The 13870-nt window shown below is 39.7% G+C and overlaps 1 protein-coding gene across 1 annotated transcript in view; it reads right to left on the bottom strand.

Moving 5' to 3' along the window:
- LOC109468330 (mediator of RNA polymerase II transcription subunit 13-like) overlaps positions 1 to 13870 on the bottom strand; it is a 54564-nt gene that overhangs the window by 15755 nt on the left and 24939 nt on the right. Inside the window, exons 5-6 of the mRNA XM_019766614.1 lie at positions 9421 to 9566; positions 8698 to 8886 (exon numbers count right to left, since the gene is read on the bottom strand). Coding sequence (XP_019622173.1) covers positions 8698 to 8886; positions 9421 to 9566 — 335 coding nt within the window. The remainder of the gene's footprint in view (positions 1 to 8697; positions 8887 to 9420; positions 9567 to 13870) is intronic.

The raw sequence follows: 13870 nt of genomic DNA, 5'->3' as shown, positions 1-13870 counted from the left end.
CGCTACCACCGGAATAAATTGTGGTCGGGAGAATCTAATAAGGCCTTAATAAGTTTGTCGGCCTTTCTCAAATTGGATGTGGCTAGTTGAGGCGATACCGGAGACAAAATGAAGGTGGCACACTTGGGATACTGCTGCATAATAAATACCAATCCCAATTCGATTGATACAGCATTTTCCACTACACTTGCACTTGTAGCTAACAAAAGGAAAGATCACGAATATATCATTAGAACAAAGGGATTAGTTGACCCTGTCCTCTTTGGTTTCCCATCTTGGGGTGATCATTCCTCTTACTTGCAAGATTTCATAGATATTCAATTTTCACTTTTCATTTTTCGAAATTTTAAGGTCATGGTTACCAATTACACGGTTGGTTAGACTTTATGATCCAAACGTCACGGCGCATTTATATGAGCGTAAGGTTAAGGGCTATTCCACTCAAAATATCATGAAGCGACGGGAGTAAAAAACATTGACATCATACATGCACTTCATATTTTCTGTTCCATATATTTTGGGGGATGAAAACCTGGAATTGCACTAAGATAGATACAGATAATTTTTGATACAAAACATCCTTGATCAACATGGGGACCCAGATATTAGTAATTATTACTTTGTGTTAATACGTTTTTATGGCTTCAAAGCAAACTATTGAAAAAGAACTCAAATATATGAAACAGTATTTCGAGCCCTGCTAACCTTCCTTGATATAAAAACTTTCGTTAACATGAAACTACAGTACTTAATCCCGTAGCCCTGACTTAAGCACAGTAACGCGGATAAGCGAAAAACGCGGCAATGCCGGGGCACCGTGGTTGGTAATTACGCCTAGCAATTGTATATTTCATGTCTACTGATTTTTGATGTCTTATGTCTAATGTTTATTGTTTGACTTGGTTCCGTATTGTTTTGTATTATCATTTCAGGTTTGGGAGGACAACTTGTAAAGGCGTTGATACACCTGTTTTGTCCTCCCTTCCACTTGTTTTTTGCATGTGGTGAATTCAAATAAAGAAATAAAGAAATAAAGAAAAGCGCTGATTTCACAGGGCAGTGTGCGGACACACATGGTGTGGTGATGCATGGAGCCATTTGCCAGCCCTGACCAGTCGGGCCATAACTCCCCATCAACCACGCGCAAGGAGGGAGGGAATCACGCTCCTGGGTCACTTCAATTTGTAGCGGGCCATCCGCGTTTTGGTACCGCAGTTGTGAGAACTGATGGGATAGCGGAACTGCCAGGGGAGACCATGGGTGGGTGAGGAAATACCCACTTTTAGTATTAACATCGGCGGGTGTGTGATTGGCATGTGGTTAAGTGTGGTGGGAGGGAAAACAGGGCTTGAAACATTTTTTTCTGCATACCTGTACTGGTGCAGGTAACATTGAAAATTACCTGCACTAGACAATTTTTTTTCGGTACCGTTCAGAAAATTGTTTAAAATTATTTCAAGCCCTGTACCTAGTAGTATAGTACAATATTCAAAAACCTTACATTTTTAATGTTTACCCAAAGACCTGATCTAAAAACTGGACAATTTCCTTTTACAATTTCTACCTTAATCACTGTTTCTCTCAATTCCCCAATGTTGAAACGATGCATGAATTGCAGCAATTTGACGAATAATAGCAATACATTTCTGCTAATTCCTACACAGAAATTCCCATGTGCAGTATAATCCAGGGGTTACCACTGTTAAAAATTAAGCCTCTCCAAAGTGATGAAGCTCACTGATGTAGATTTGTGGCTTGTAGCCATAATTTTCTACAGTCTTGAATACCAAATATTTCTTCTAATCAAAAAAAAAAATTATAGATTCCCATGAATTTTTTACAACATACCAGGCAATGTTAAGGCCACACCAATTTATTTCCTTGGTTAACGGATTCGCCGCTTCGTTTTTTTGCCAAAATGAAATAAAAAATAAAAACAGAACAAAAATACCATACTCTCGGGTCCCGAATTGGGGCCCCAAAATCCACCCCGTACGTTGTAATTTTTCAAAATTTGGGCATAGTTAACAGCGTTAAAAATACATTGCTTCAAGGCAGAAACATTTTTCTGAGTGCAATTTGTTCGGAAAGCTAGGTTGCCTCTTCAAAAGTTCGTCAAAAAAAATTCTTTTGATATAGAACTCGCCCCCCACCCCCTTTGCACATGTCACCATTCATGGGACAAAACTTCACTGACGACAGTCAAACGTACGGTAGATTTACTAAGTCATCGTGCCTGTAACAACATATCATCTCCCTTTTAGATATATATTATATTTCATTTAGAAACACGTATTGTGTCGGAAACATGTGCTAGTAACGGGCCGAACGTATAAACTCGGCCTGGGCGGCACATGCACACACACCTTCAAAACGATCTTTTTTCCAGGGAATATGTAAAAACAACACGACATAACAATGTATTCTGGCATCAAAAACTGTATTACTCTTAAAAAGTACAAAATCCTACCACAAACATGGGAATTTGGCAAAGTAAAAAGTCCTCCATGCACGTACATGTAAGTCCATTCACTAAAGCAACTTTGTCACGGTCGGAAGAGTCCACTTCGAGTAGGGGGAAACAGTTTCTTTTAATTATAGAAATTACTCTGTGAAAAATACTACATGTGCATGTGGCATTCTAACAAAGTTACATCTCATTTAGATACCTATCAACAGGAGTACAATTGCAAATAATGCATCAATTATTACATCTAATTTTTTTAATAAAATGGTTCCCCCTACAAATAAAAATCCCCATGCATCAAAGACTCTATGAGTCTATAGCTATAGTGAAACCCTAGACCATTGAATTTGTGGCAACTTGAAGAGTGTGTCAATGTGGCTATTTGTTTGAATGATGGCTACGTATAATGTAGCTGTAGCATACCTAAAGTGTATAATGGGAAATATAAAATGTATCCTACCGGTAGCATTTTGGGAATTGGGAAAAGATAAAAAAAGAAATAAAATATCTGTAAAAGTAGTTAATTCTTTTGCCAATAACTTTTACACATTCCTGGAAATTTGTCTAAAGCATATATTTAGGATATTGTAAATTTCAAGCTCTAAATAACTTCCATATCAGCCAGACACAATAGAATGCCCAGCCCAGTGGTAAGCTGTGTGCCCTGAACTGTAAGAAAACAATGGGATCTGAACAGAGCACCCTGATTCAAACCACTCTTTGGAACTTTGAAAGATGAATAAAAGTGAAACCAGTTGGATGGGAGTCTTGTCAACTGACAGTTTGTTGTTCATACAGTAAAGATGTGTATCTTGCAAAATAATACGAATAATTGTAAAGGGATGTAAGAGAAGTTGCTCATGTACATGTTAGTAATGGTCCTTTCAGTTCAATAAGTGTCTAATATAATGTCTTATATCATTTTGTAATTTAACTTAATAGATTGCTTACTACATGGCTGTATGGCAGGTGGTCTCAAATTTTTATTTTTATTTTTATTTCGCCCGCCCGCTCCATTTTTTTTCTAGAAAAATCCGTTAACCAAGAAATTAAATTGGTGTGGCCTAATGGCAATGTTGAAACTGAAAAAAACATATAGCCATCAGAAAGATATGGACGGCCCCAAAGGACATCATCAATCACTACTGTCATATTAGGGTGTAATTTGGTAGGTAAACAGGAATGTTACTATACCAAACACATGTATGAGCAAGTATACACATTTGTAAATACATATTATGAAGGGGAACACACATTTGAGAATGGCATGATACATACTGGAACTAGAGGTCAATAATCTCAGTCATACCTTTGTTGTTTGCGTTGGTTTTTTTTTTGCTTTGTGTTTTGCAACTTACACGTTGTATTGTTCAAGATTGCTTTGCCTCAAATTAACTTTTTATGATGATATCACACCCATGTACACTGCTGCAGTACCGTACAAAGCTGCTAGGTTTCCCATAATTAACCTTGATCTTTGTTTTCCCAACCCTAACCTACCTACCAAATATCATGAAGACACATGCGCTACACCGAGTTACAACCGATTAAAAACTCGCCAACCCCTAAATATAGTGCACCTAACACATAACCTTCTGACGAAGGTAATAAAAATCTTCTATTTTTAGTTTTTCATTAGTAGGATAAGGATACAGTAAATAAAAGGACAAAATTTCGTGTGCATACATAATCATATTAGTATTAGGAGCAATATCTTGCATATGCAAAGCTTGAAACAAAAGTTAGTTGTATGCCGACCCTCCACCCCCATTTCATCTTGGTTCATTCCACTTCCCATGATTCCACCAAAGCAGTTTACGATGCAACAAACACATATTTATTGCATTTGGAAGCCAAAAGACGGCTTAACAAATATAAACCTTTCATCGAAATATATACTCCAAGGTGAAAGATGCAATAAGTCTTGATTTAAAAGTCGGAACAAAGAATGTTTTGCCCTCAAGGTGTCATTAGTCATCCTTTTCCTTCCCATACTTTAATTGCATTAGGAAACATTTTCACATTTATCATGTTACCTTTGTTAATCTTAGATGAGGTTGAGAGAGACAGCAAAATTAATAACCTCATTAACATCTTAAATCCCCATGGGTGGAAATTGATATTCTTTCAGCATCTGGTTGAGTTACATACAGTTTATTTTTTATTTATTCATTTATTTATTTATAAGCTTTACCACATTTGTGGAGGGATTGACATAATGGGCGACTATCACCTCTTCAAGATTTGAAACCTGTGACTCTCTCTTTTCAATAAGTGTGGTGGGTTCTTTTATGTGCTTGAGGTATGTCTCTCCTCAAACACAGGACCTCGGCTTTATGTCTGAAACTCATTTACAGTGAGGAAATACTACACAACGATTGGGCCTGCCTGGGGTTCGAACCCAAAACCTTTGGATTCTGAGTCAACAACTCTGACCACTCAACTTTTAGATAAATCATAATACTGGCAAACATCAGTGACGCATGTAAACAATCTGCAACTGTTTTACTGAACAACATTTTTTTTATCATGAAAGTTCATCTGTGTTGGTAGTTACATGTTTAAAGTTAAAATTTTTGGTCCATTTTTTTTTCATCTTTGCAATGCCACAGTCCACAAGTTGTGACCTTGCCAAGAATATTGACCTCTGAGGTCACAAATGACCTTGAGGTTGCCCCTACTTCCTGGTGGTCTGGCCAGTCATCAGAGTCAAGTTTCTGCCAGGCATGCAACCTTCCACATACCTGTATGACTAGACTAGTTTTTCACTGTTAATTTAAGAAATTTATCTGTAGATTTGTTTGTTTGTTTGTTTGTTTATTTAAATGCAACAGTGCATAACAAGTGGCAACCAGGCAGCAACAAGGCTGGTAGCGGCTACCACTGACACATAAATGCATAAATACAAAGTACAGTATAACTTAAATACAATATCACTTGGTACATAAAAATTCAATTCAATATTTACAATAGCAATAAACATACAAAGTACATACAAATTCAATCAATACATAATTAAGCAATACAGTGTAATTACAATACAAATCGATAAAATGATCAAAGTTGAAATGGAACGGTTGGAGGATTTTTATTTACAATTGGTGTTAAGGTAATCAGGATAAGAGGTGGTGTTTGCATTTGGCCTTGAATATGGAGATGGTTGCCGACCCTGTGACCTCGCTGGGTAAGCGGTTCCACAGTCGGGAGGTGTACAACAGGAAACTGTCTCTGTAGACGTTTGTTCTGCACCGGGGGATGTGAAGGTGATGAGCGTTCCGCAGTCGTCGCTGGGATTGGCTGTTTGCGACTCGGGTCGTCGGGATTAGTGGCTCGAGGTGGGCTGGGACGGGGCCGTTAACAAGTTTGTACATGGTAACTAGCCGATGGTAGTCCCTCCTGGTCGCCAGACTATCCCACCTGAGCTTGTGGAGGATCTCTGAGTAGGGTGTGCGCGCAGCCGCACCCGAAACGAGACGCCCAGCGTGGTATTGCACTCGCTCCAGGATCTTGGATGCCGCAGCAGTGATGTTGGTAAGTAGGATGGAAGCATATTCCAGCTTAGGACGAATAAGCGTGAAATAGGCTAGTTCCAGGGCTTCTTGGGAGAGTTTACCACGTAGCTTCCACAGGAGTCCCATTGTCCTCCTGGCCTTGTTGGAGGTAAGTTGGGCGTGTTCTGTCCAGCGTAGGGACTGGTGCACAGTAAGACCCAGGTGTGTGTAGGCGGGTACCTGTTCAACGATCTGCCCCGAGATGTAAATAGGGGGGAGCTGCACTCTGCTCTGTGGTGACTTAATGCAAATAACTTTGCATTTGCATTTAGAATTGAAATAACATAAGACGCCATGGCTTTAGCATAATCTTGTTCTAATTCAGTAAAATTCAAGTTTATTTCCGATGTAATACTCAATTCGAGATTTTTTTCACATATCATAAACATTTGCCAAAAAAAAGAAACCATCGCTAATTGATATGCAAATACGTCACTGAAGCGGTGAATTGCTTATTCCTTGACAAAGACTGGAGTTGCACAGTCAAAAATTAGGTTAAGTCTCTTGTGTTGGAAATTACAGTTCAAACTTCATAATGATGATTTCATACTTCATAATACTTTGTACTGATTGGTAAATAGTTACGAAGTAAGTTTGATTCAAATTCCTACCAATTTCCTACAAAAAAGTAGTTGCGTTTCTGGTTTCTGACAAGTCCTGACCGAATCCAACCCCATGGCATACCATCCCACACAGGGCGACCCCTATGTCACAGGTGACCTTGTTGGATTTAAGAGTTATGGCCAATGGGGGTTAAGGTCGTTGGCAGCTTCCATTCGTCACGGGAGGGGGTGGCAGGGGTCAAGTTTGGACTGCAACTCACCCAGTTTTAAAGGCTTAGCACCCCCCACATATTTCATGGTAGATCCGTGACAGATGGATACAGAGTAATATATCAAGATTTATAATCACCAATGTTACATGGACAACATGCTGTTGTCACTGATAGGAAAAACTACTACTTATCACAAAGCTAGGATCCCTACCATTATAATAACAAGCTCTGTTTACCACAAATACAGTAGGATTTAAAATTGATGATATGGGCATACGTCACTATATTAATAGGTATCATCTATCATAGAGGACTTGAATCGATATGGGATCTAGAGATCACCCAGTTTACAGAATTAGCTCATATCTTATACTGGCAGTCCTGGTTATCATACATAAACTATTATTACAATGACTTATAATTTCTCATGTTTTAGTGAAAACTCTCATGAGAGACTTAGGCCATACCAATTTGAGTCATTGGGTCTCGGATTTGCCCGCTTCATTTTTTTTCTGATTTGCAAAAAAAAAAAAAAAAAATTTGGGTTTTCTGAATCAACTCCAAAATGCTCACAATTTGGCCCAAACAGTTGAAGAAAGCTACTTGTCTTCCTAGTTGTTACAATTTTTCCATCTATCAATCCATTGGTTTGATAAAAAGGTTTTTAAATTCATTATCATAGCTTTTAGGGCTATCAGAGGACAGCTAGGTCTGTTTTTATTTTTTTCGCCCTCTCGTTTCATACTTTTTCTGAAAGAAATCAGAGAACCAACAAATCAAATTGGTGTGGCCTTAGGTGGTAGAATATGAAGGTTTAAATCTCACCTGTACTGCAGATAAGCTGGCCCCACCGCTTCCAGTCTGGGTCCCTTCCTCACAGTGGACCATGGGCACAACCACATACTCGGTAGGGTAGCACATCCGCACACCACCTATGGATAGGACAGATACTTGATACTTAGTACAGTGGTACATTAGGGCTCTAACCAGCCCGTTTTTTTAAACAACATTTTTTAAACCAATCCGTCAATGATGTGACAAAATTGACAAAAATCTTAGGTAAAAATATAAAAACATACAAAGGACCACCAACAACCACTCTCAACCCCATCTCAAGCCTCTCAAAATGTGGAAGACTGCATTTTTAAAGGTTTCAAAATCCACAACTTGCCCCAGACCCCCCTAGAGTGTGAGCACTCTTCTCCCCCCAGGTCCAATCATGAAATTACAAAATTGAGCTAGCTAGAGCCCTATGGTACATGTATCAAAACATCACACATGACTGCGTACCCCCTACCTGTATAAAATGTACTTAGCCCAGCATCACATGTATTGAACAAACCACCTACAGGGATGATATATACTTAGCACAGCAGTACAGAAACAAACACATAGTCTGTATTACTAAGGTAATACATATGTGCATCCCCAACTACTACAACAATATGGCTTGAAATACTTTGCACTTAGTCTAGTAACGTGGAAAATTATGTGCATCAGAAAAATTTTACCTGGACCACTCAGAATTTAGGAAGTATAGATCATACTAAAAACTGTTCAGAAACTACTGCCATTACTACTAGTACTGGTACACTTCATGGGTGGTGACATTTGATACACCTACACTTGTCTTGTTAATAGACCTACACTTGTGATATAAACCCAGTACATGGCCTTAGTGCTGTGTACCGGTACACCGGAACGGTTCCAGATATATAAAAACGGTTCGGTTCAAGTAAAAAAAAAGAAATGTTGAGAACTGGTTCCCTGAGAATTGGTCCCATGGGTGTCCGGCTTCGACAGGTTTGACTGTATATCAGAAATACCTGCACAGTTCCAATTCTACCTGCACCAACTAAACTCTATAAAGCTATTTTACAAAGGCACTGGTACTCAACACTTACCTACAACCACCTCCACGGCTACAGGCAGCGTGTTACTGGCGTCCCCTGCAGCCCCCACGTCTGCAGACGCCTGGTCGCTCAGGGGGTAGAAGTGCTTCCATTCGTCCAGGAGCCTGTGTGTGGTGGGGTCGCTGGCCTTGTAGGTCCGCCCCGTTAGGGTGGCGTGCAGGCCATATGGACTCAGGAGGACTGTACAACAGTGTAAACAGACATGAGTGAAACATGGGCAAGTTCCAAATCGGAAAACTTTATACCAACTTGTTCTAGCCAACATCAGTCTTTCAGTCATTTGACAGAATTTTCCTGCCCATGACAGAAAAAAATAGAGCACTGCTTTATACCTTTTTCTAAAGTGAAAAGACCAACCAATAGAAATACATTTGCAACATTATTCCTTGACAAAGACTGGAGTTGAACAGTCTGAAGTTCAATTTCTTGTGTTTGAAATTACAGTTACAGTGCAAACCTGTGTCAGAATGTTGGAGAAAATACTGAAGTAGTGTTCAACGTTCTTTCAAAAACGTTAAATTCGAGGAGACAACAATGGCAATACTTTGGAAGACAATCATAAATGTAATTCCTCGAAATTGAAAATTCATCTTTTTTTTCTGTAATATTATGTATTCACACTATACTTTCTATACAATATACAGTATTGAGAGTGGTTATGAAGTTTGAAAAATCTTAATAATTAAAAAAAAATCATAAATGTGAGTTCCTGACCGTGGAAGCCGCCCGCGGTGCCCTGCACGTTGTTGAAGTGTTGTACGGACAGGCGCTCCACCAACTGGTGCTCCTGGATCTCCACGCTGGTGCAGACCGTGCTCTCGCCGTGCAGGAAGAACGAGAACGCGCACGACAGGTACTCGCTGAAAACGACAGAGGAACGGGCGGTTAGATTAGAACGGAAGTGCGCCTATGTCAACTGTTCACAGATCCTGACAGGGACAGATGCTCTTGCCACTACACACAGGCTCAATGTTCAAGATAAATTCTCTTCCCTTTTTACACAAATTATTACATATGCAAAGTGGAACAAGGCTTAGGCCTGGGAAAATTAATGTTGTGTTTCCGGTTTCATTCCTGAAAAAACTAAGGTCAGTTGTAGGTAGGGATTTTCTTCTTATTTCAAAGTATTTATTTTCGATTTTGACTAAATGATCCAACAAATAAACTTTAACAATGCATTGGGAATGTTTCAAGGAATTATCCACCTGTTAGATTTTAATTACACAAATATTTCACCCGATTTACTGAAGAAAAAACTGCTTCTGAAAATGTGGTAAAAGAAATTTTAAACTTCAGAGGGCTTGAAATTCAGAGGCTTAGAAATTCAGATCGAAATTTTCTAGCTTTACCAAATGGCTGCCTAGGGTGCTCGAATTTTTGCTAGGGTCGGTCAAGAAACCGGGAACACAATTTTTCTTTCCTAGGCCTAATGCTCCTAAGGACTACAACCATTTCCAGTAGCTCAGAAGTCAGGAGAGTGGCAACAGCCAGGATTGGAGCTGACATGCCTTTCCACACGAACCATGTGTTCCCTCATGTATTCTGATGGTGGAAGCGACATCAAATACGGTCGCTGGAGACCCATCACCGAGATCAATGGAGAGCATATGCCCATTTCCATATGACATATCCATGTGCCATGTCGTATATAAGGGTTAGGCGAGATTGCTTGACAATGGGAACAATTGTACTGCAACATCAAAGTACTACTATACTACTACAAAACCACACATATCTATGTATTCTTAGGAAACATGCCAAAGATCTATAGCAATGTTACAACCTACTACACTATACCATCATTTTGAAACAAGTCTGGAAAGAGCCCTGTGACAAGAATATGATATGAGAACCTTGAATATCATTGGGAAGAAATGGAGGTTTGGGCATGAATGCTTTGGACAAGAGCACTCAGCACTCGTCACTTTGAATTTGGTGAGCAATTTTGAAAAATTTTTAAGGCACCATATTCGAAGCGCTATAAGCTATTGGATGTAAATATGATTCACTTATCAAGGAAAGAACAAGCTTCCCTCTCAAGAATGCCATCTTGATTTTTGTGAAATATGTAACTACAAAGATAAGTTTGTTCTATGTTTGTTTTGTCTTTCCTAATCACAAGTGATTGTTCTCTTATTGCTTGGCTACCACCTAAAAGCAATGTCCGTTAGTGCATGATTGTGATAATGGTGTTTTTCTGCAGACAAAGCCTAAAAAACCTTCCCATCCCCTACGCAAATGCACCTGTACTTTTTGCTAATACCTGACATAAAGCTGAGTGTGTCACAACAACTAGTGTTTACATATCCTCAAACATATATTTTTGGCTTCATCAAGAGTTTGCCAAGTTATCAAGCACTATTTATGGCACAATGTTGTTTTACCGTGTTATGAATTGACTTACGTACACTACTTTGTATTTACAAAACCTACTGCCTAAAGGGAAAATATTACATTAGAGTATCATAACAACATGATACCTTAGAGCAATGGTTGTAACGTCTATCCAAATTATATTTCAAACTTCCTACACTTCACGGTGTACATGTCACAACAAGTTATCTTAACTGACCCGAGGCATTCCCACATTTTCTGGGCACCCCTACATTACATACATACATTCTCACTGCTTCAATCATCGTAAAATGACAGAATCAGACGACATCAAAAACGCTAAGCTCCGGAGAGACAAAACAGAGCCATCCCCTTTAGTGCAATCCTGTCAGGGACACCCGCGCCAAATTACATTACATCTCCTGTCTCATCTGTGTGCCCGTGAACTAAATAGCCCGGGTTGTAAAGGATGATCTCTTCGCCGTGTATCTAGTTACACCGCGATAACCATCAGTATGCAGGCGACGCAGCGCGGGACCGGGTCCTGCGCTCGCCACGATAAGCGCACGGGTAGGGTCTATAACGCCATAATGCCGCCACCTGAAGATAAAACGAAATTTGGAAATGACGATATTTTCCCCGCCACCGGCCAAGCCTGAAATTCAAACCCTCGCCGGCCGAACTTAATTCCAGAGGTCACGGCACAAACAGCAACAGCTAGGAAACGACCTTTCCATTATAGTGTGGAGACATATTTACTGCATCTTGTGTAGAAAATGAAGCGTTATCAACAGGGGTAATTAATTAGCTTAATGTGATAGGGAATGGTGTGGGGAGGGGGATTCATCATACGCGAGCGTGAATTCATAGGGCTGTAACTTCCTATCTAATTACTGTATCAATCAATTTCAGGGGGTGAGGTAAACAGTGCTTGAAATGAAGAGGGATTCGCGGGGAATCGACTCGGGAACTGTGGTTCAAACAACGATGACCCAGGCTCTCACTCAAGAAGATCTATAGCTGATCTGGTAAAGTCCTTTTCGTTCTTTCCTTGCTTGCTAGGAATAGAATTGCTAATGAAAAATGACAACCAAATCTTCACTCAAAACCAGGCCACTTTGAAATTGAGCAAAACCTATTTCTGGATTTATGCCAAATATGACAAAATAAAATTCATTTCACTGAAAACTTGATTTGATGTCATATCAAATTTATTCTTACATAATATTCTAAGTAAGTCAGCATGGCATCATACTTTTTGATGTACAAGAAAAAAGTAAATGGTAAGTTTTCCAGAAAAGCTACACATGTTCTTTTTGTTCAACAGCTAGTGCGTGTCAAACTTGAACTTGTGACGATAAAAGATCATCACTTTCCCGGAAACCCTAGTAACTTCCTGTCCACCTTTATTTGTAAGATCCCTAATAATCGCCAAACATTCCAACTGTGGCAGATTGCGATGCCCTTGGCCAAGGACGTTGGAATTCCGGCCGGCACCATTCCATTCCGCATCCTTCCCCGTAGACTCATCAACCCGCCGAAAGATGGATATTCCGGATCACTCGCGGAGACGCAGGCGGTTTGGCCGACTGGGCGGCGGCTATTTGGCCATCAGCGATGCGCGCTCGGTGTATCGGCCCCGTCCCTAAGTGACACAATCCGCATAACTGACCCTTGCTCCACACACACAGCAGAGAGTGGTTAACCTCCTGGTACCGTTACTTTCCGAACGATTCAGGTGTAAACTGCCCAACTGCTGTTTGCCGTTGCCTGAATGGCTTTTCAGGTGGCGTGAAAGCAAAGACAAGCTGCCCTACCCTATTGATCGAGACACCCAAATGTGCCCCTGGCAATCATAGGAAGATTAAGTACCTGCTATCCGATTTGCATGGTTACATCTGGATGTATCCATCGGTTGGGGGTTACACTTTCAGGCTACACTACTCCCAGACATGGAATTTTCCAGGGTCAAGTAATCTAACAGTTTAAGAACTCCAACAATGTATCATACTAGTAAAGGCAAACCCTATAAATTGGCATCACTTTTATACATCCTCAATTTTGATACATCCTGACATTATGTATCATTACCTGGTTTTATCGTTTAAGCATATTTTGAGGCTTGAAAAATGAAATATCATGATAACATGTACATGCTACCCTAATATATAACCTTTACCTATTTTCTTATGGACTATCTCAATAAGTGTGTTCACTTCATTTACAAATTAATTCATAGTTTTTGGATAAATTCCGTTAGTCACTGATAAAAAGGAGTGGATGCTACTTGAAACGCCTGACAATTTTCAAAACCTATCCAGTTGCTAGAGTTTCCTTGTGTATCTCATTACCTGGATGTCTAACCTCCATTGAATCATCTAGATTTTTATAACAATGATGGCATATCAATAATCCAGATCAATCAAATTAAGTGTCTACATAAGATTTCGCCACCTTAGATGCTAGCAGAAAATTTAGAAGGCCAAGTATTCAGGTCCTGTGCTGAGTGTTACTTGAGAAGGCTTAGAGAGAACATGTTATGTTGCCATGTTGTTAGCACAGAGTGCTGAATGTGCCCCGGGCCCTTTAGTCTCCACCACTCCAAATTCCAGCAGTCATTAATCTTGTGCTAGAGGCATTCATCATGCTGAACTCAGCATTCCAAATTCAACTGCTTTTATATTTCACAGCTATCTGCATAGCTATGGGATGCTGCTATGTTTCAGTAGCCTTTAAAACTGTCATGGCTCATGACAGTTAATGACAGTTAATCCATGACAGTTAAAATTTAAACATTCAAATGAAAGAAGACCCATCTAAAAATTACAAT

The sequence above is a fragment of the Branchiostoma belcheri genome, unplaced genomic scaffold, assembly GCF_001625305.1.
Source record: "Branchiostoma belcheri isolate BF01 breed outbred unplaced genomic scaffold, Haploidv18h27 scaffold1, whole genome shotgun sequence".
NCBI lineage: Eukaryota > Metazoa > Chordata > Leptocardii > Amphioxiformes > Branchiostomatidae > Branchiostoma > Branchiostoma belcheri.
Note: the sequence above shows the minus strand (reverse complement) of the source record. Positions and strands in the feature narration are given on the sequence as shown.